General features: G+C 40.8%; 1 protein-coding gene across 1 annotated transcript in view; it reads right to left on the bottom strand.

The window, feature by feature from the left end:
• The window catches only part of FBXO36 (F-box protein 36), a 96,803-nt gene that overhangs the window by 3,504 nt on the left and 69,150 nt on the right, over positions 1–24,149 (bottom strand). The window contains exon 3 of the mRNA XM_069104628.1: positions 13,701–13,873. Within this exon, the coding sequence (XP_068960729.1) occupies positions 13,701–13,873 (173 nt within the window). The remainder of the gene's footprint in view (positions 1–13,700; positions 13,874–24,149) is intronic.

Genomic DNA, 24,149 nt, shown 5'->3' with positions numbered 1-24,149 from the left:
AACTCAATTTTTTATGCTTACAAAATCTGCAGATGACACAAAGCGGAAACAGACAGCTAACATTGAATCTGACTAGAAGCTAGATCTGAAAAGAACCTGACAGGCTAGGATGACATGCCTAATAAAATAAAAATGAAATTTTAATTTTTAAAAATGTAGAGTTCCACATTTGAGTTCAAAAAATAGACTTCAGTCCAAGGAATAGAGCATTGCTTTACAACAATCCCTATGTAAAAAAAAAATTATGGTAATCTCAGGTAACTACAGGCTCATTATGAGTCAACAGGGTGACAAAAGAATCATAATGATATTTATGTGATGATATGCAAATATATATTACCTCATTCGAGTCTCACAAAAATCTTTGAGGGAAGTACTATATATATTATCCCCATTTTACAGATGAGGAAACTGAGGCTAAGAGAGGTTGAAGTGATGTGGCCAGTGTCAAACAGCTATTAAGTGTCTGAGGCAGGATTAGAACTCAGGTCCTGGTGACTCCACAACCAACAATGTAACAGGCAAAAATAAATAACAAGCCTAAGGCTGCTGAGCCACATTAAGAAAGGCATAGGGGTCCAGTCCAGAGAGCTCAGGCCACATCTCTAGTACTGTTTTCAGTACTGGGCACCACATTTAGAAGTTCCATAGATAAGCTAACAAAGTTGGTGAAGGCTATTGAACATGTGTCATGAAAAACAGTTTAAGGAAACTGGCTATGTTTCACCTGAAGAAGGAAGATGTAAGGGTTGCAAAAGAGTATCTTAAAGGGGAAAGGGGTTCCATTTGCCCTATTTTCTCCCAAAGGGAAAATCTAGGAGCAATAAGGGATGGGGGGAAGAGAGATGGGGAAGGGAAGAGAGGGAGGAAAAGAGAAAGAGATGGGAGAGAGAGAGAGAGAGAGAGAGAGAGAGAGAGGGGGGGGGGAGGAGAGGGAGAGAGAGACTCAGTTTAAAGAAAAAAGTTCCTAACAATTAGCTCTATCCAAAAGCGGAACATTCTGCCTCTGGCACTGATGTGTTCCCCTCTTGCTGGCAATCACCAGAGGCTGTATGGTAACTTTTGGGGAATATTGTAGAGAGAATGGGTTGGACAAGATGACCTCTGAGGTCCCTTCTACCTCCAAACAAGGTAGGGTAGTATAATGAAAAGATCACTGTTCCTGGAGTCAGAGGAGCTGAGATCAATTCCTGCCTTTAGCTCGCCTCTATGACCTTAGGCAAGTCCTTCCCTGGGCCTCACTTGGCTCATCTGGAAGACTGCAAGAGCCTTCCTAAATAGTCCCTTCCAGTCCCCATTCTAAAGCTATGATCCTAATGCCTTCTGGGATTCAATAAAGTACAAAATACATTGTGCCAGGCACTGGTTTGGATGTGGTTATCTCAGGGACAGCAGTGCCAATGCCACATGGAGGGCTGCTGCCTACTGCTTTGGGAGAGAAAAGGCTGGATAAATGTCCTTCACAGAAGGGACCTACCTCTAGTCCCAAATCCTCATTTTACAGGTAAGAAAACCGTGGGCTGGAGAAATCAAGAAACGTGCCCAAAGTCACAAAGCTTTCTCAGATCTTGAGGTGTGGGAGTTTTTAATCTGAAAATCTGGATGTGGTTATAGTGATATAAGTAAATTCATAAATAAAATTCATAGTAAATTCCATTCCTGGTTCCATAATACTATTTAACTGACCCTGGGGAAGTTTACTTTCAGCCAGCATTGGCATTAGCATCCCATTGTTTCTCCCCTTCTGAAGTATCTCGGTTTTCCTTGAGCATTAGCTGTATCTACAAATTGATGTCCTAAGGAGACATGCCAATTCAAACCAATCCCTGAAAAATATTGCCCATTTAGCTTGCCTCTTGCTCCTTAGCTCCCTTAGGCTCCACTCATCTCTCAGAGTGATACAAAGGAAGGACGAGGCCAAGTCAAGCCAGGATCTTTCTACAAACTCTCTGTTTTTTCCTTTCCATAGAGACGGATGAAAATTGGAATTATTTTAGCCTAGAAGACTATCGCTTTCAGCCCCTGATAGGGTAAAGAAAGATCTAATTTGTCTCAATGGACTAAGAAAGATTCACGTTTCTAATAATGTTTCTTTAAATGCCCCTAAACTTTGCTTGGCCATAACCCCATGGGGTAGGCAGTGTAAGAATGCTCAATGAGCTACAGTTGGTGCTAGTCTTGAGTGTCTACTATGTAAGCACTGGTAAACTGAGTCACGGGTCAAGACACCAAAGTCTAGAAGAAATTCTAAAGGCCACTCCAAACAAGTCTATATCATGTCAAAAAATGTAGAATTATTGGAAATGGAAGCAAAATGAGAACAAGCTGCAATGTTACCCAAGCTGCAAATGCAGCAACGTTATGTCATCTTGTTAAGAAGCGATGTCGAGGAACAGATAAAACATTAATCAGGAATGTTATCTAACTCCCAGACTCTGTCTTCAATGAATGACTTTCCAAAAAAGAAAAACGCTCCATCACTGTGCTCTCGACTCATGCCTCCAGTGTGAGAACTCAAATAAGATCCACACATATAAAGCAGCTACACACTCATAACTACTTGTACTTTTTTAGGGAGTACATTCTATTCTTCAGACCATTAGCTTTCCTAGTTATCAAATAATTTTTATTGTATGGTCACAAGGTATTAAACATGGAGAATCCTGTTAAAAATTTTTTGAGTGGAAACACCCTGAGGGCAGAGATTGTTTTATTTTCGTCTTTGTATTCCTAGCACTTAGCACAAGACCTGGCATATTCTCAAATGGCTCTATGATTCCATCAGCCTGGAAGTTTATTCAACAATGCAGTTTGTTATAATAAATTTTACAAATTTCTTCCATTTTTTTTTTTGGTTCTTCCATTTTATCCTTAAATATCCCTGGGATGTTTCTGCTTAGGTGGATGTTTTGCCAAACTTGCTGTAAGTTGGTTTTACCTTCCAGTGATTTTCTCTGTTTTATAGATGACAGTTCTGAGGTAGTAATTGTCCAGCATCCTACTTTATGAGATTTTACAGACAAGCTACTATATATCTGCTCTTGCCTTTGTCTGGCAACTGTCAGAAAAGTTTACTAAGACACTTCTGGGCTCTTTTGGTCTTTCTGTTATGGACGTTAATTTAGATTGGTTTGACTTCTGTATAAAATTATTATAATTAATATCAAATGTCATTTCTATTGTTCATCTGATTTTGGAAGGCCAATCACGTGGTCTGGATGGAGTGGTTTCAATTGTACTTTGTATTTTTCTCATTATTATTCTTTCTTGCTTTCTTTGTAGTTCTGATCATAGCTCTGACAAGTCGACAGTCTGACTACACACAGAGAGCCAATGACTAGAAATTCATAATTTAAAAAGGGGAGAGACAACTAATGAAAGTCAGCATTTCCTAGTAAAGCACCACAATACAAGTCTCAGAATCTCCTAATGTGATAACATCTTTTCCTGTCAAAAATACAACATATTTTAGTTATTGAATGATATTATTTTATGTTCACCATGTCCAGTGACTACCAATTATTTTTCTTAAAGGAAGATGTGAAGTTTCTGGTAATCTCTGACTCTTTGGCCTCACTCATTCCTTTATCCCAAACCATATTTTCCCAGATTTTAAAAACCAGATCAGCATATCCAGGCTTGAATCCTGGTTTTGTGATTTACCCTATTCTCACCTTTCTTTGCTTTTTTAATGAGATCACCAAGTATCTTAGTGTAGATTGATTTAATTTAGAGGGTCTTAAGTTCTTCATATAATTTTTCTTCCTTTTCATCCTTAGCAATTGATGTTGGCACAAAAACTGCGATCATGTTCAGTGTGGTCTTTTTATAAATACTCCTCATCACTAGTATTACAATACACGATAACCAAACATCACACAAAATCACGCTGCTTGCTGCCTTTGGGAGTGTGACGGAACCCACTCCACCAATCCCTACTTTTGCCTTGCCAAAGAGAATCTTGGAGTAGGCTGGTCAGTTGCAACTTCTTTCTTCTGGTTTCACTTAAAGCAAGAATGTCAAGATGAATATGATTCAGCTTCATTGGCAACATTTCCACTTGTTAGTCATTGGACAAGAATCTCAAATTCAGAAATGGTCAAATGACAGCTTATAGATGGTCTGAAAACTGCCTGACTCTTAGCACCTGCTCTCCCCTTTCCTACCATCTTACCACAATTGTTGCTATCGTCACTGTTGTTTACCCTTTGTTCTCCAAGAGGACCCACTATCACTGCAAAAGTGGAGAAAGACTACGAAGGACTCGTGGCCATTTTGTGTTTTTCTTTCTTTCACAAATGCTGAGGCCACCAAAACCATTGCCAAATGTCCAAGCTACTGGCGATGAACCTCTTCTCCCTTAGCTGGCTGGTCCTCAGAAATCAGGCTTGGTCTGTTGCAGAGGCTATATTCAAAGCCTTTTCAGCATGGATGAACCTGCCAGAGTCTGTAGTCCTGTGGCACGTGCCTTTGAGAAGTCTGGGTCACCTCCACACTATGATAAGATTAAAACATTGTGGAAAACTTAATAACTAGGGAGTGCTTGTTGATTGACTCCTTTCTTTTCTCCATTTTGCCTTCTTTCTTTTCATAAGGGGGCATAATCCCCTCACAAACTTATCCTTCATACCAATTGTCAAAACAATTTTCTGGATGCATAGGTCTGGCCATGTCATTTGCCTGCTTAAAGATCTTCAGTAGATTCTCATACCATTAGAATAAAATTCCATCTATCTCTTTAGTGGGGCATTAAAGATTCTCCAACCTCAAACCCACAGCATCACCTTTGGCTCTCCCTTCTCCTGTGCTTTTCATATCCAATAAGTCACTAAGTTCTACAGCCTCAGTTTAAAAATCTATAAAACTGGGATCATAATAACACCTTTATTATGGTTGTTATAAAGATCAAATGGTAGAATGTATGGAAATTGTGTCATGAACCTCACAGTCCTATATAAATGGGAAGCATCAGCATTACCCTACAACTGTTATCCAACCTCCAGTTGTTTTCTGTTCCCATCCCAGGAACTTTCATTCAAAGCTCTCATTACATTTCCCCTAAACTAAAATACAAGCTCCTGACTGATGACATTGCTAGTCTCTCCCTCTCTCTCTCCCTCTCTACCACACTTCCAAATCTGTCCCACAAAATACTACCAGAGTAAACTTCCTAGTACATGTCCCTGTTAAAAAAAAAAATTCACTTGACATTGCCAACTGAATAAAATACAAACTCCCTTTTCTTGAATTCAAGACCCTTTAAGGGGACCCTCCCGTTTCCCATTTCTGAACCTATGCCTAGGTAGCTTCCTATACCTGCAATGCTCTCCTTACTTACATCCTTCAAGGCCCAACTCAAATGCCATTTCCTAACTTCTAGATGAGATGGCTACCTGAACAAGAGGAAAACCACCAGCTTCCACAAACCCACTCGAGAAAAGCCCTGAAATTTGCATCAAACTGAGTAATGATCAAAAAAGTCAATGAGAAATTTCAGTCAATGGTTTTTTTCCTACCTGAAAACTGTGCCAAATGTAAACCAGGAGCCCACGGGCAATAGGAAAGCCTCCACTCTCCCCCATGAGCAAAGCTAATACCATCATCGGATAACCTCCTAGGCTAACCAGAGTCAAGACACATAGAGTCTGTAAGGATCTGTGACCAGATGGATCTGAGCAGAGGAGTCCTGAGAAAGCCCCAGGATGATCAGAAAAATCCTCCACAGAAGTTCTGGGGAGTGGCAACAGGCAGAGAATGGCACAGGGTATGGCAGGGCTAGGGGCTCACTGTGTCTGGAGATGCTGGCACACTGAACCTCCAAGATCCAGGGTGGTCTAATCCCTGGGGGAGGGTCAAGTCAGGAACCCAGGGGACCCAGGGCGAGATCAAGCAGGGCAGACCACCCCACCCAGAGATTCAGCAGAGGACACAGCTCTGACACAAAGCAGCTGACGAGCAGATTTTAAAGAGGACCCGCCAGTGGAAACCAGATCAGCATATCCAGGTTTGAATCCTGGTTTTGTGATTTACCCTGTGTGACCAAGGACAAGGTTTGCATGTCTCTGGGTCTCACTTTCCTCATTTGTAAAATGACAAAATTAGACTAGATGGCGTCCAAGGTCCCTTCTTGTGACAATCTGAATGTGGGAATCAGCCTTCCAACTAAGATCTTATGAACTCAGACATTGTCTGTCATCAAGTCTCAGCTCTGATTCTGGGCTGTATGCTTCACATTGGCAGGGACCCTTCCTTATCTAATTCTTTTCTGCATCTGACAAAGACCAACACGATATCTTTATACACAGTGGGCATTCAGTAAATATTTGTTGAGTTTATGGATAAATCTGTGTACCTTGTCTTCTCTCCCCTATGGGTAGGGGTCTTGTATTTGTTTTTGTCTCCCCCCTCAGTACCTAGGACGGTGCTTTGAATTTGGTGTTGGTGTTGTTCAGTCATGTCCGACTCTTTGTGACCCCATTTGGGGTTTTCTTAGCAAAGATACTAGAATGGTTTGCCATTTCCTTCTCTGGCTCATTTTACTGATGAGGAAATGAAAGCAAATAGGGTTAAATGACTAGCCAGAGTCACAAAGCTAGTAAATGTCTGAAGCCGGATTTTATCTCACTAAAATGAGTCTTCCTGGATGTAGCAAGCCTTTAATAAAAATCTGCAGAATGAATTGACAGGAAAGACAGATTAGCACCCCATCCCATAATCAGCAGTTCTCTGAGGCTCAGTTTCTACAATTAAATTATCACATGCCCTAAATACAAGTGGCGAAGGGAAAACCTCAGAAAGCTAATGAATTTATTTTTCCAAGTAGCTCTAATCAAGCCTTAGACAGAAATGTCCATTTGAGTGCAGATAAACATGGCCACAATATAATGAGTACAAGGAATTTGGGGCATCTATGTGTTGCTGGAAATAAAATTGCACAAGAAATAACTTCCAACAATAAGTCATTTCCTAAATGTTAAGGTCCCCTCAAAGAGAAATACTGTATTTCAAGATATTCTAAAATGGCCCTTAGTTCATTTTCCCCCACGCCCGTATCCATGAGCTCAGGGATCCATCAGAACATCATAGCCTGAAAACAGCAGACTGTCGTACAGGCAGGTAAAAACATAACAGGTGGGGGACATAACCTAGACACCCCTCCCATGCCATCGCATCTCTTCCTGCCCCAGGTATGATGGAGAGCTGCCTGTTACAACCTAGAGGCCTCTGTTAGGTTCATGCTACATGGTTAGCCCAGGGCACTGCTGGTGGTGGATTTAGCGCCCTCTGGTGGCACTTTGCCTATTTGGCACTTGTAACCCTAGATAATTAAGAGTTTTAAAAATAGTGGTATTTTAGTGCTAAAGGGAATCTTGCTACTTGTGATACCGGTGACAAGTCGTTTTACTTCGATGGGTCTCAGTCTCCTCATCTGTAAAATGTAAAATGCTGGCCTAGATGACTTCTGAAGATTCAGAAGGCCCAATCCTCATTTTGCAGATTGGGAAACCGAGGCCCAGAGAGGAAATGACTTACCCAGGATCACATGCACGGTTCATGACAGAGCTGACCCCTTTGACCCTCTGCTAGAATTTTAGCTGTAACATCGCCCCATATGCCTAGGCCGAAAGCCACTAATTGCCTGGTTTACAATTCCGCAGCAAGCCTGATTCGAACAAATACCAATCGGTTTCCCTGGCTTATCCTTTAAAAGCTAGATGACTAAGCCCAGAAAAGGACCAGATATTCCAGACAAGCTAAGTAACAACCCACCCCTCAAATACAGTCAATGCTCAGACACCTGCCACCAAGGTTTGGCCTTTTCTGTATGTAAGCAATTCCCTCCCTCCTCTTCTTGGTCTCAAAGCCAACCCTCCCCAGGAAGCTTTTGATAACTCCCCAGGTTGGTAATGATTTTTAATCAATTCATTAGCAAGTACTTACTAAAGGCCTACTATGCACCATGCACAGAGATACAGCTACAAAGAATGATCTGGTCCCGGCTTGCAGAGAATTTGCATCCTTATAAAACCCAACCCCAGGATGTCCTTATCTTATCAGAGGCAGCTGGTGTTCTCAACTGAGAGTTGGGTCTGAACTCAAATCCAGCCTCTGTAAGTTGGACAAGTCTCAACCTCTGGCTGCCTCAGCTACCTTAACTATTAAAGAGAGAATAACAGCACCCACCTCTGGGGGCTGTTCTCAAGATGGCATGAGATCTATGTGTAAAATGCCCAGCACAAGCCTGAGTATGATGTAGGCACTTAGTACATGCTTATTCTCTTCCCCTTACCATGGAGCATAATGACTATTTGTCTTGGTGCCTCTGCCCATGTTAACAAAAACCTCTGATTCTGCCTTAACTGAACTGCACTGTCTCCCTTCATAGAAGGTGCTTAACAAATGGTGATTGACTGTCGATAAGCAGGGCTGGGAGAATCAGTTTCACTCTCTCTAAAAGAATGGTAAAAAAAAAACCTTCCTCATTCAAAGGCCCCCAGAGTGAGCCCTTCTGTGTCCTCTGGAGCCAAAAGGGTGAATCCAAAAGAAAAATCGCATTTTCTCATCTTGGCTTTTAACTGGTCTGGGAGCCTCAAGTTACCCATCTGTAAAACAAGCACATGCCACCAGCAGATCTCCAAGGCTCCTTTCAGATCTGACCTGCCAAAAGTCTCTGAAAACAAACACCCCAAACCAAAAATATCAATAAAGATGAAAAATAAAAGACGCCGGCTATTAAGAGGTGGTTCAGATGAATTTTCTTTTCCAGGAATATGAATAAAACCAGTCCTATGACTTTTCCTTCTAGAGTAGGAAATTTCAAAGTATTTTTTAAAAACTATTTTTTTTTTAAGATTCCAGATAAGCTGCCTGGTGTGATGCAAAGAGCTCTGACTTTGGAGCTGGAGGACTGGGATTCAGATCAAAATTGTGCTTCTCATTCTACCCCTGTGACTGTGGGGAAGTCACATCCCTTCTCTGAGACTGTTTCCTCATCTACGGAATGACTCAGGTGATCCAGATGACATGTAAAGTCCTTTCAAATGCGAAATCCTAGTATTCTACCTGTTAGGTAATGATTTTCTTGTTGTTCAGTCATTTTCAGGCATGTCCAACTGTCTGTGGTTTTCTTGGCAGAGATACTGGTGTGGCTTGCCATGTCCTTCTCCACCTCATTTTACAGATGAGGAAACTGAGGCAAGCAGAAGTTAAGTGATTAGCTCAGAGTCACAGAACTAGTAAGCGTCTGAGACAGGATTTGAACTCACGTTTTCCTGACTCCAGGCCCCAGCATTCTATCCCTTTCACCTCTAGCTGCCTCTGTAGCTTGGGAGCTGCAGGCTATTGAGGGGCATGACAGATTGTTATTATGGTTTTTACTAATAACATATATCAGGTTAAACCGTCAAATAAACCAAATTTTAAACTGAATTTGAGACTTTTTTTGTCATTAGAATAATAAGCCTACCCACTGCAACAAAGCCCCTTAGGTATGCTCTCTACCTCCTCAGTCCAAGGTACCAGAAGGACACCACAAGTCCTGGAACAGCCCATCAGAGAAAGCAGGCATAGCCTGGGAGGGTTCCCCTTTTTCCAGAAAGAAAGGGTGAGAGTACAAGGGAGGTCCAGACAGTCAACTAGGTGCTTCACAGGAGACACTTGGAGGCCACACTAACCAGGAGAGCCGTCCCCAAGTGATGCCCTTTGTCAGGCATGTCATAGTTGTATTTGTAAAGTTGGTTTTCTAATCCAGATGTAAAACTTTACACCTATCCTCACAAAATTTCATTTTATTAGATTTGGCCCCATAGTTGAGATTGCTTTTAGGTGTGGTGTGATGAGATGGCCACTGAGACCCCTTCCAACTCTGAAATTCTGTGAACCTGTGGCTGGAGCCCCTGGGCAGCTCACTTAACCTCTCACTGCCCCCAGTGAGGCAGGAAGTTATAGAACAGTCACATATTTGTTTGTTGTTTTTCATCCTTTATTCTTGAAGAGGGCCAGTGACATCAGGGGAGTGATATCTTGACTTGCAAATGAATTGGATTTAAGTGAGGTAGGGCTGAGCCAAGGCATCAGTCTCACTCTCCCCTCCAGAGTCCAGTGGCAAAGCATTGGTCAGGCCAACTGGAGATGGCCCCAAATGCAGTGGGGAGTCCTTGGCTTTTTTAAGCTAAGGTCTTTCCCAGGTCTCAGTCTGTCTGAGGCAACACCCATTCAGTGATTCAGTGATTTCAGTGTAGGTAACCAATGACACAAAAGATGGTCTAGTTTGCCTACTGGGGGGGGGAAATCAGTCAGGGAGAGGATTTCCCTCACAGTTTCCCCAGACAGAACATAAACAATTGCTATTTACACATGGAAACACAAACAAATAACTGAATTCTGAAGGATCTTTTCACTCATCTATAGCTTGAGTGGTCAGGTCCTGTTTATTTCTCAGGTCTAGCTTTGTCTCAGTCCCACTAAAATCTGGGACCCAGTGCATTTTCAATGATAACACAAGTACCAAATGCTTTTGTTTCTCTCCTAACAAATATTCCTTTAGGGGGGAAAAATACAAGTTAAACATTTATATAAATAAGTAAGAATTCCAAGCAATATAGAACTGGAATCTTGATTTTTTTTTAAGAAAGCTACGCTCAAGGATAGGAATCAGAAGACCTAGTGCTTTATTCATAAAGCATTTTTTATTTTATTTTATTATAAAGAAGATCCCCGATCTGGGGGAGGCCAACTTTCTGTTTCATCTATTTGTACCTGGAAATGGACATCTGCTTTCTTTCCCTGGAGAACAAAAGAATAGTTACTACGCTGCCTTTAAAAAGAGCACATGAAGTTCTTTCTGAGCTTGCTAGTTTTCAATGGACATTGTCCCTATGCCTGCTGTGCTAATGGCACAGCTCTGATAATAATAATAATAATTCTGTGTTATGGGACTTTTTATTTCTAGGAAAAAAACTGGTACATATAGTTACAGATTTGACATAATGTCCCATTCTCTTCTCCATGTGATTCCGGAATTGGTGGCTGCGTCTGTAAACTTGAACATTTTTATCAGTGATTTGTCTAAAAGGCACTGAGGACAAGATCTCCAGATAGGCCAGTGACCCAAAGCTGGAAGGGATGGCTGACGCATCGGATGGCAGAATCAGGCTCCAAAGTTGTCAGTGGGCTACACAGCAGACTCAAGCTAGGACAAGGGAGGTTAAGAGGAAAAAAAAACTCTCCAACTACAGGAGGGGGGAATGCATGGCTAAAAAGATCTGAGGGTGTCAGTGGACTGCAAGCCCAATATAAGGGGTAAGGGAACAAGCATTTATTAAGCACCTACTATGCACCAGGCTCTGTGCTAAACGATTTACAAATATTTTCTCATTTGATCCTCACAAGGTTAGGTCTATAATTTATCCCCATTTTATTGTTGAGGAAACTGAGGCAGACAAAGGTTAAGTGGCTTGCCCAGGATCACACAACTGGCAAGTGTCTGAGGCTGCATTTGAACTCAGGTTTTCCTGATTCCTGGCCTAATGTTCTGCTCATTGCACCACCCAGCCGACTGCCTCTTGTACTTGTAAAGTTGTTTTTCTACCCTAAATGTAAAACGTTACACTTATCCTTACAAAATTTCATCTTACAAGATTTGGCCCGATAAACTAAGATCCTTTTTTGGATTCCAGTCCCCCTCCCTCAATTGCTAACTATTCCTCCTAACATTCTGTCATCTGCAACTTTTATAAGTGTATTGTCTATGCCTTTACCTAAGTCACTGATAAAAACGTTAGGCAGCAGGACAAGGCCAGAGAATCTGTGGGGCCCTTCACTGCAGACAGACTCCCTTCCATGTTGACATCAAATCAGTAATGGTTGATTAATCTTTATACCTGGTCATTCAATGGGTCCCGAGGCCTTCTGAGATTTTATATAGATATAAAATACGGCAGGATATAATATAGACACAGAAATATAAAACAGGGGTTCTATAGAGATATAAAATAAAGCCTTTGAAATCTGTGAGATGTCCTAGAAACTAGCTCTCCCCTTCTCCCCATCTGACCACAAAGCTGGCATAGCAGAACTCTGCTAAAATCCAGGTAACCTATGTCCACTGTATTCCCCTGATCCACCCAATCTAGTAACCCTGACAAAAAAGGAAATGGGCTTAGTCTGGTAAGTTCTGTATCTTATGAAACTCTGCTGGCTCTCTGTGGCTAACCAGTCATCACTTTAATGATATGTTTGAAGACTTTGCCAAGAACTGAAGGCAAGTTCATTGGTGTATAGTTTACAAGTTCCTCTCTCTTCTTAAAAAAAAAAAATCTGAACAAACAGTGCCCTTGCAGTCCCTCTCCTTGTTTCTGTGATTCTTCAGATATCACTGACAGTGGAGTTACAGGTTTATTCTTTTCTGTTCTATTCTGTTTTAACCCCTATTCTTTTAGTGGCCTGGGATGAAGTCCATACAGATCCAGTGACTTGGACCCATCAAAGGTAACCTGAGGCTCTCCTCTAACTTACTACTTTTCTTAGAGTATCCTCATTTTAAGGCAAAATAATAATTTTAAAAATACACATAAAAATAAAAAATATACAATAAAATAATACAATAAAAAAATAATGAACTCATAAGGTGTTAAAACAACACAAGTCAAGGTGTGTACTTTTGAATAGACACACCAGCTCTCAGTTCAAAAGGGCCCCAGCCCCAGGTCACTTGGGCAAAGAAAAGACTTGGTTCTTTCTGCACATAATATCCAGTGATCTCTGCTTTGACTGGAAGAAAGCACATGTCTAAGCAGTCTTAGTACTGTGCTTTCATTCTGAAAGAAAAATGGTGCAGTATTCTTCCTCAAACCAGGCACATGGAACAGTTCTGATGGGGCTGAAGACAGGAGATCCCTGAAATTCAAATTAAAGAGTTGGCAGCTAGGTGGTGCAGTGAATAGAATGCTGGACTTGGAATCAGGAGGACCTGAGTTCAAATCCGGTCTCACTTACTAGTTGTATGACCCTGGGCAAGTCACTTAACCCTGTTTGGCTCAGTTTCCTCAGTTTTTCCATCTGTAAAATGAGCTGGAGAAAAAAATGGCAAACCACTATAGTGTCTTTGCCAAGATAACCCCAAATAGAGTCACAGAGAGTTGGATATGACAGAAAATGACTGAACAACACATGGTAGCAGATGGTCTTGGAAAAAATGAGTTAATTAGCATCATTTTGCCTAACTATGATGGGAGGGAGGGAGCTTCCCTTCCTGTGGAGATGAATGATGGATACCAGCTTTTGGACCCTAGAGAATCAGGGTCAATCAATGATAAGGTTGTTTGTTTGTGGAAGCACTAGGAACTTATAATACCCAAATCTAACACTAAGTACTTTGTGAGAAGAAAATGATGTTTATTTGGTTTATTCATCTGGTCAGACCTAGGGACACCCCGACCATAAGGAAGTGGAGATCTGGCAATGGTCTTGGTCTTACATCACAGATTAAAACAAACAAACACTGCTGATCAAAGTCTAAATTCTAGATCCCTAAAGAAAACTTGTCATTAAAAGCCTCTTTGTCAAAATGGGCTGATCTCCACCTGGGAGAAGCCCTACCCAAGAAGCCACCAAAGAGTATTTCTTGTGGGTGTTTGTCTCACATCACTTTTAACACAGAGGATACAAAATAAGGCATTGTTATTATTTACTATTATTACCTTTTGAAATCTGTGCGATGTTTGAGAGAGTCTGGCAATGTCTTCAAGATCCAGGTAAGAAATGATCTGCAGGAGCAGAGGGTCCGAGAGCCGCTCGAGGTAATCATATTCCCCTTTGCACAAATTGGTGACATACTGGAGGATTTTGGGACCGAATATTAAGGCGATTTGAACTGCAATTCAGACAACAGGCATGATGGTTAGGTTGTGCCCTTTACATATAGAGACCAGCTGCTGCCACCTGGCTCCTAAGTCAGGTAAGGCACTGATCCGGGATGGTTCTCTGGCCCTGGTGCTAGGTAACGGATGTCATCTTCGCCCTTCACTCCGTTGCCCGGGCAACGGAGGCATCTATCACCGAGCAGCTCTGCAGTGTGGAGAGCTAGGGAAAACCATCTCTCCCCCTACAAGAACAAAGGCTCCCTCCCAGCCGAACTCTTTCCCTGTTAGGTGGTACAATGGTGCATGGAGCAACAGGTCTGGAGGCAGGAAGATGTGAGCTCAAATTCAGCCTCTGAGACTTCCTAGCTGTGTGACCCTGGGCAAGTCAATTTATCCTAGCTGCCTCAGTTTCTTCATCTGTAAAATAGAGATAATAGCACCTTCTTAGCAGGGATGCTGTGAGGATCAAATGAGAGGTTGGTAAAGCATTTAGCAAAGCGCCTGGCACCTAACAAATGCTTATTCTTTTCCCTACACGAACACATTATGTGACCACATAGAAATAGTTTAGTGCCTTAATCAAATAAAACTTCCAAGGCTAGTCCGAGACACATTGGTAACACGCAGGGGGCAGGAGGTTTCTATTCTACTAAAATGTTCAGAGTCTGTGACTCGATGGGAAAGGCGCACTAAAGCAGATCGGAGCCCAGCCAGACGCCAGCTCACTGCTCATGTCTCTGGGTCTGAGTCCTTCCAGACTCCTGCTGAGCTAGTCCTTGAAAGCCAGGCCATCTCTGAGCTCAGACCCGAGCCTCTGCTGTCTGCCGGGCCTTGCCCTCCTCCACTGGGCTAGTCTTTGAGGAGCCTGGCCCAGTCCTCCTCAGTGCTCGTGCCCTCCCTCCGTTCATTATCCCTTCCTCTGGTCCTTCTGGCTTGTTTGCACATCGTCTCCATGAGACCGGGAGCACCCTCTAAACAAGGACTGTCTTTTGACCTTCTACATATTCCCACGTTTAGCAAAGCGCCCAGCACACAGTAGGGGCTTAATTAGTTCTTGTGGACTGAGTGAGCACCCGGGGCTATCTCTATGCCGAGCCAGTTCCGACCAGAGTGAGTGAATGAATGGACTATTAAGTTTTCAGTGAGCATGTACACCCTGGAAATCAGCAAAGGCAATAAATCAGGGCTTGATTGCATGGTTTTGTGGATCATTTAGACTTAGAGTGATACAAAAATGCTAATAATTCAGATTAATTTAAAAGTGTATCCTACAAACACTGCCCCAGCGACTTGTTAAACATTTAGTAGCACACTCCTGCCTCCATTAAATATAAGGCAAGAGAGCAGGACTTTCTTGGAGGATTTATTATTCCACAAATAGTAACCAACTGTAAATCATAAACAGCTCTCCTAAATTCCTGCGGTTAATATTATTTTTTATGCAGCCAGACCAAGTTTTCAGTGCATTCTCTTCTGTATCTATAAACATAGGCTGGTAGCTTAGAGGTGGAATTATCCAGCCCAGGACCCCCCTGGGGCACTTCTACTCTACCCCTGCCAGTCCAGTATCTCCCGCTGGGGGGGGAGGAATTGGGGTGTCTCCTCTGTCCTCCTTCATCCTCAGTGACAATACCAATGATGTCTTGGCCATTCTTCTTACTAACAGCTGTTTTATCATGGGAAGAACACTGGACTTGGACCTGGTTTCACATCCCAGCTATGTGACCTGGGACAAGTTATTTTACCAACCTTCATGCCGTAGTTTCTTAATCTGTAAAATGGGGATGAGGATAACTGAATGACCTGCCTCCATGAAATAACTCATATAAAACACCTATAAACTGTGCTACACTATATAAACGCATAGCCTCTTACTCACTGCTGAGGCCAGAAGTTACTTTGAACCAACCCCTCCTCTCACCTCCTGTGTTTTCGCCTTTTCAATCTATTATCGGCACCATGGCAGAATCCAGATTCCAGGCCCACTCTTGTGCAGCAGGGGTTAAGCTTGGCTTTACGGCAAAGGCCTATGGGTAGCATAGATATTGCTACCTCAGAGGACAATGGGGAAGTGATTTTCCATGGGAAAGCTTCAGTAGAACAATGGGAATGTTTGCTTAACTTGCTATAATCAATTATCTGTTAATATTTTACCTTCTGCTCAGAATACTCCACCCCAGTCCTCTCTGTCTGGCTGCTGAACTTGACTTTGTATTATATACCTTTATTAATCTCCCAAATTTGAATACCACCATTAATCTCCTCACTCCACATCATTCTTAAATGATTTCATTGTCTTCTCAAAATATTATAAAAATATTCCAGTTTTGCACGGCAAAGTGTTTCTTCAGGGCATTAAGATTCTGTGTCTCAGGGCGGCTAGGTGGCCAAGTGAATAATAGAGTACCGGCCCTGGAATCAGGAGGACCTAAAATCCAGCCTCAGACACTTAACACTGAGTAGATGTGTGACCTTGGGCAAATCACTTAACCCCAATTGCCCTGCATTCCCCCCTCCAAAAAGGAAAAACAAACAAACAAACAAAAGATTCTGTGTCTCTCTTTGGAGTGGATCTTCTCCTTCGGTTCCAAGAAACAAAGCAATAGTTTAAGCAAATTCCCGCTCAATTATTTGGTTTTTCCCTAAAAGCATTGGCATGAACAAGTCATGCTTTACTGAAATGAACTGTCAGTGGCTCCCTGATGCTTTTTCTTAACTTTTTGACAGTTCAATTTAGGAAAATGTTTCCTAGATGCTGTGATCCATAAAATTACAGAATTTTGTGCCTGGAAGGGACCAAAGAGATCATGTCCAGTCAGTGAATTTTTTTCTTTGTTGTTATTCAGTCAAGTCTGATTCTTTATGACCCCATCTGGGTTGTTTTTTTCTTTTCTTTTCATCTTTTTTGGCAGCTGGGGTTATGTGACTTGCCCAGGGTCACACAGCTGGTAAGTGTCAAGTGTTTGAGCCTGGATTTGAACTCAGGTCCTGTGCTCTCTCCGCTGTACCACCTATTGGGGGTTTTCCGGGTGATCGTATTGGAGTGGTTTGCCATTTCCTTCTCCAGCTCATTTTACAGATGAGGAAACTGAGGCAAGCAAGGTTATGAGACTGATACAGAGTCACTCAGCTAGGAATCTGAGATCCAGACTTGAATTCAAGAAGAGGAGTCTTCCTGACTGCAGGCCTGGGACTTTATCCACTGCACCACCTAAGCAGCATGGAATTTTTTTTTCTTTTCTAAAAGACTACTAAGTTAGGATTATCTGAGGGAGGGGACAGAAGTACAACAAAAAGAGAGAAAAAATAAGATATATATAAATATATAAGAAGATATATATACAGAAGATTATATACATAAATGTAAACCTATATATCTTCTTAAAGCTTAGGAGCTCTATACTCATATTATTCTCTGCTAATTTCATATTGATCATTTGAATCAAAGGAAACCTAATATGCAGGAAGAACGTGTTATACAAATTATTCTTTTACTGCAACTTGATACCACTTAGTACAGAAAGACAAGCTGACCTATGCCCAGGAAAGTACCTTGACTATGTGGTTTGGGTCTAGATCCAAGAACGTTTGGTTTCCGTTAAGATATTTCTCGCTTGTTTTTGTATCTGAATTTTTGTAACTTATTCTCAGTGCTGCTATTTCATTAGAGATTTATCACGTTTCCTCCAAAGATTTAGTTCAGAAGGCATAACACATTCTTAGCATGATTTTAATTTTGTGTCCACATTTCTTTCTTGTGCAGGGTCAAGGCCAGGGGCAGAACCGAATTAGGACAACAGCAATTGCAACACTGGAAAATAATCACTGACATTCATATATCACTTTGAGGTTTTCAAAGTGCTTGCTGTACATTCCCTCAGTCCATCCTTGCAAAAATCTTGTGAGGAAAGCACCATGCCTATTCTGATTTTACTCCTGGTGACATGACTGGGTGGTATCAGAGGCAAGGCTCTCCTGACTCCAATCTGAGTGAGCACTCTTTCCTCTAGCCTGTGTCAAACTCCATGTGCCTCAGTTTCCTTATCTGGTTGTACCAAATGAGTTCTAACTTCCCTCTTAACTGAAAATCTACCATCTACCAAGCTGGAGAAATTTGTCCCACTGTCTAAGAGCTCCCCCTAATGTACCTGAAATGGTAACAAAGAGGTTAGTTGACTTGTCCATGGTCACACACAGAGAAAGCATCAAGAGGCTGGCACAGAATGACTAACCAGGACATAGCATTGGTATTTCTATGGGTTATTTTATAGGGGTATTAGGATATGAGAAGAGAATGTTTATTCTGAATTATAAACTTAAAAACCATGAACAAACACCAATATTCAAATGTACAAAGAAGAATTTTTTTTTTAATATTGTATATAGGGGCGGCTAGGTGGCTCAGTGAATAGAGCACTGGCCCTGAAGTCAGAAGGACCTGAGTTCAAATCTGGCCTCAGACACTTAACACTTACTAGCCATGTGACCTTGGGCAAGTCAACCTCAAGCCCTACATTACCCCCCCCCAAAGCAATAAATAAATAAATATTGTATATTGGGGTGGCTAGGTGGCGCAGTGAATAAAGCACCAGCCCTGGAGTCAGGAGGACCTGAGTTCAAATCTGGCCTCAGATACTTAACACAAAAACTAGCTGTGTGACCTTAGGCAAGTCACTTAACCCCAATTGCCCTACCTTCCCCCTCTTCCAAAAAATAAAATTGTATATGGAACCATAAGCTTATATCATCCAGTTTGTTTAAAACCATACAGTAATCTGTAAATTTAAATTGCTTATACTGATTTTAACAAAGTAATAAAACACCCTTGTTTTTGAATTCCCTTTTGAACTTTTTTGGGTTATATTCCTAAACTCTGTTGCCATTATTATCGTTATCATTTATTTACTATAATTAATGCCTCTTTTTTGGCCAAATGTGATTTAATTGTTGTAGGAAGTTCCTGTTGAAATACTTCTTCTACGATGTACCTGAGAACCTTCTCTGAAATTTAATAAATGTTTGTTGATTTACTGAATGACTGATTGACTGACTTAGAGAATTGTCTCTCACAGTGAGAAGCCCAGAACAGGGTGGGACAGTTGGGGGGACTGTGGCTATACAACACTGCCAGTGTCATCACACAATTGATTTCTGAGTTGATTTTGATGAATTTATTTTTTAACCTTTGTTAGGAGGGAAAGGTTGCTGGGCATTGGTATATTTGGAAATGAATGTGATGGACTGGGAGAAGGAAAGCCCCCCAGTCCTGATTTTGCTTTAGCCTCCTCTCTTCCACAACTGGGAAGAAATCAGCCTCACAGGATCTTTGCAAAGGTTGTTACATAAAAACAAAAGGCATCCCAAAAAACAGCATGGAAATAACAGCTAGCATTTATACAGAGCTCATTTTGTGCTAGGTACTTTACAATAATTATCTCATTTGACCCTACAATCCTGGTGCTATTATCCCCATTTTACAAATGAGGCAATTCAGGCAAATAGAGGTTAAGTGACTTGATGGGAGTAGTGTCTGATAGTGCCTGAAGCTGAATTTGAACTCAGGTCTTCCTGACTCCAGGCTCAGCATTCTATCCACTGGGCCACCTAGCTGAAAAGGAGTAGTCACTGCGTGAGTCCCTACAATCATGAAAATGATAACATTAAAAGGCTCTGTGTTCAATTGAAATAAACAATCTCAGTCTTGACAATAAAACACATTTCCCTGTAAGGAGAGGGGTAAGAAACCAGGGGTGTGGAATGTGGCTTGTGCTGCCAAATGGAGTCACTAAATTTTGCTTGAATGTTTTCCTTTGAGATAGGGGAGGGTTCAGTTGGGGTTCAGATGATGGTAGTAAGTGAAAATGATTGTTGTGTGTAAACAGATGACAACAATAAAACAATTTCTAAAAAAGAAATGTTTAAGGCAAAAGTTTTCTTTACCAATCTGTTTTGGGGTTTTTTTTCATGTTTTACTCTGGATGCACTGCCTTTTCATTGTGAAAAAGCACTTTTATTTTTATATAATGAAAGTAATCACATTTCTTCATTTGCTGCATAGCTAAAATGTTCTCTCTCTTTCATAATCATGATAGATATATTTCATTATCTTCCAGTTTTACATTTTTAAAAAAATATTTAGAATTGATCCATTTGGAATTTATTACAGTATTTGGTGTAAGATCTAGATTGATTTCCTTATTTAGCATGCTGCTATTTTCTTCCTGACAGCTTTACTGAATAATGAATTCCTTTTCCAGGAGTTTGTGATCTTGGATTTGTCAAACTTAACTCTACTGGATGCACCTGATTCTAGTTCTTGGTTTTTGTTCTGTTTGTTTGTTTATTTTTCTAATCTGTCCAGATCCATTTTTAAATTCTTGCATAAAGTACCAGATCATTTCAATAGTAACTACTTCATAGTGTAATATGAGATCAGCTGGTACAAGTTCTATTGTCCTGGACATGTCTGTCAATTTGTTCTTCCATCTACGTTTTGTTATTTTAAAAATGTAGCTCTATGGAATTTACTTATTGGTATTGATTTTCATTGGCACTGAATTGTTATCAATAGTTTAGTTGAGGTGTTTAGGATTTTAGCTCTAGACCTAAAAGGGATGTTATTTGCCATCTTAAGTAAAATGATTTAACCTAGCCATGTACATCGAATCTTTCCAATTATTTAATTCTTTCTTTGTTTCTGTAAAAACTGTTTTATAATTATATTCATAAAAGTCTTATCTGTCTTGGTAGGTTTCCAATCAAAAATTTTATCTACTTTGTTGTTTTTATAAATGCTATTTCCCTTTCTACCAATTTCTTCTGGTTTTGTGATGATTTGATTCATCAAAACACAATAATTACATTAAATTTATTTAGTAAGTCTGCTAAAGCTATTTATTACCTTGACCAATTTCTTTGCTGTGTTGGATATGGCTTTTTACATAACTACATAACTATGGCCTACAAATAGATATTTAACATATTCTTTACCTGTGCCTGTCCCCTTAATTTGTTTTTCTTGCCTTCCTGCTTTGGCTAGCATTTCTAAAACAATGTAAAATTGTAATGGTGAGAGTAGGCAGCCTTGCTCTACCCTTGTCCTTATAAGGAAATCCTCTGGTCTTTTTTCCATCACAAACTAGAGGGAACTTCTTGGAGAAGAACCAGGTTGAGCTACTTGGCAGTTGGAGGGGAATAAGAAAGACTGAAGTCTAAGTCAGATACAGTTATAGTGAAAATTCTATTGGAATAACCAACCAGTCTTGGGGCTGGAGTTATGCACCTCAAATTCTATGGTGATTAAGAGGAAAATTAATTAAATCCATAAACATGTGCTTTCCTTCCATGTGCACAGCACTCTAGAGAAATCTAATTTATATGTAATCCTGGGTTAAAAGCCAGAAGTCAGAAAACAAGGACCCAACTTCCCTCAAACTTTCACCAACTCCACCCCTCCCACAGGCATGGAGCAATGAGTCATCAGTTTCCACCAATAAGAACAGTCCTATGCAAATAAGCTTTGAGCCAGGGATTCCATATGCTTTAATCTACAGAAACTTGCTTTGTAGTTATTTATCCCTTCAGAATCATATCTGTTTCTTAAGGGATTTGGGATTTTTTTTTTCATTAAATGATGACTTTCTCCAGCCACCAGATAAATAACAAAGTTTAAATAAACAAGTTATGCACAATGGTAGGAATTTAGATGATGTCATAACTTATTTAATCAGATGTTTTCATATTCAAACTCTCCAACACCACCACCCCCCGACCCCATTTCCAGTTTATAATACTAAATGACAGAAGGTTTCAGTAAAATGTTGATCACTTGCAGATGCCCATGCAAGTTGTCCTGATTTTATGAGAATACATAAAAGCTGGCCACAAATAAGATGTAGTTCTGGTGGTGACTGTGGTTGATGTGGCTGGGACTCAGTTTCACCAAAAGTCAAATAAAAATATTAAAATGGACTAAATGGTCTTTTGTATTCCTTTTACCTCTGAGATGAGCAACCCCAACCTTTAATCTGTTCTTTTAAAAACTTATTGATGTATTTTATTTTGACCAAACAGATACTTCTCAGCAAATGCTCAACCACATACCATATCCTACATAGCAATCCTTGGAATGTTAGCTTATTAGTGTTAACAGGAAGAAGGTTTGGGTCCTTTAGCCCTGATACCAGGGTATCAACCCTGAATGTTAGATTTGACTAGCTTGCTGCCTCTCAATTCTGACCTTTTTTTTTTTTACACCATTGTGGTTATTGTGTATATTTTTCCAAAAACACTATTTGATTAGGAATGTGTTCCAAACATATTACTATACGATATATTTTATATATAAATATAAGGTGCACATTTTACACATAAGCTATATATTTTTGAGATATCTAAAATATAGGTTAAAATATAAGATACATATTTTTAGAGAAAAAGCTAGAAAGAGACTTGCAAATCATAAGGATTTATGGGAAAGATGAGGATGAGTAGCAAAATGGTGCAAAGGAACAGACTGTTAGGCTTAGAGTAGGAAGAAGGGACTTCACATTTTGCCTCTGCCACTGAGTGGCTGGAGCGCTTGGCTTCTCTTAACCTCTCTCAGTTTCCTCATAGGCAAAATGGGAATGATCAGATCTCCCAATGTTGTGGTGAGGTTCAAATCAGAAGATGCTTGCAGAGTACTTTGCGAAACTGAAAGCACCATATGTCAGTTACTATTAAGAAGTGCTAATGATTGATAAAATCACTAGCAAGTTTAACAAGTAGGAAGCTTCTATTTAGGGAAATGGTAAGACTCACAGTCAGTAATAAAAGTACTTCATATATCCAGACTCCTGGAGGAATCAAGGATTCAGTGAGGTGTTTGGTTACGCTTTCTAATAACATTTACAAGCTATTTTTAACAAAGCATTAAAGCCAAAGCTACATTGATACTCTTATAATCATGTAGACCTGAGCTATTGAACATTTAGCTATGGTGCCTTAAAAAAAAGTAGGGATAAGTTGTTTTCTGTTCCCCTAACTAGCCAATGTTCTATTCTTCTTAAAATATATCACCATGTACACAGGATGTTTGGGGAGGCTTTCCTCCAAAATGGTCCCTCCTAGACATATGGTTGAGCCACTCAGTGTTATCTGAAAGACCATGGAAAACAGAAGAGGGAGAACACAAGGCAGGAGAAAGGCAAATGTTCTGATTTTTTTTTTTTAAGAGAACATTTGTAAACTGTAGGCCAGTGAACATGCCTTGGACTCTTGGGGAATTACCAAACATATCATCATACATTTGGCTGGCAAACATCTAGATAGAGAAGTGGTTGGCTTACAAAAAGCCAACATGGTTGGATCAAGAGCAGAGATGTCAGACCAACCTCATTTCCTTTGTTTTGGCCAAGATTACTAAACTACTGAATGAGGAGAATGCATTGGACACAGTTTACCTAGCCAGGGGTGGGGAACCTGCACCCTCAAGGCCACGTGGCCTTGAGGCCCCAGGTTCCCTGATGGACTTTAGAAAAGCTTTTGATCAAAGTTTCTCACACTAGGGGTGGCTAGGTGGTGCAGTGAATAGAGCACCAGTCCTGGAGTCAGGAGGACCTGAGTTCAAATCCGACCTCAGACACTTAATACTTACTAGCCGTGTGACCTTGGGCAAGTCACTCAACCCCAACTGCCCCTCCAAAAAAAAAAGGCAAAAAGTTTCTCACACTATTGCAAAGGAGATGGATAGAAATGGGTTCAATCACAATGCAATCAAATGGATTCAAAACCAGAAGATGGCTGGACTAAGAGAAGAGTTCAATGTCACTGTAGCAGGACATCTCAGGTGAAAGGCCCTAGGGATCTGTGCTTGCCCCTGTGCTGGTTAGCATTTTTTACCAATGTCTTGGATAAGGGCTGAGAAGATCTGTTCATCAAATTCAATATGGTGATGTAGCTGCCAGAAAACTTAAGGTAGTCTTGGGCCATGACAGGAAAGGCATAACTTCCAGGAAGGAGAAAGTAATAATCCTGCTATGCTCTTCCCTGACCAGACTCCATCTGGAGTGTTAACAGTGTTTCGTTCTGGGCCCCAAAGCTGAAGGACATTGATAAGCCATAGAGTGTACAGGGAAGGACAGCCAGGACAGTGAAGAACTCCGACTCATGTCACATAAAGGTAAACTGAGGGAAGTGGAAGTATTTAGCTTGGAGACATGCTGTCTGTCTTCAGTCCTTGCGTGTAGGGGATTGCATTTGTTCCCTCAGTCCTGGGAGTCATAATAGGAGAAGCTGCAGAAGGAA

Source organism: Petaurus breviceps, unplaced genomic scaffold (assembly GCF_028583685.1).
Source record: "Petaurus breviceps papuanus isolate PSGF00001 unplaced genomic scaffold, PetGlider_PUasm1.0 688, whole genome shotgun sequence".
Lineage (NCBI taxonomy): Eukaryota > Metazoa > Chordata > Mammalia > Diprotodontia > Petauridae > Petaurus > Petaurus breviceps.
Note: the sequence above shows the minus strand (reverse complement) of the source record. Positions and strands in the feature narration are given on the sequence as shown.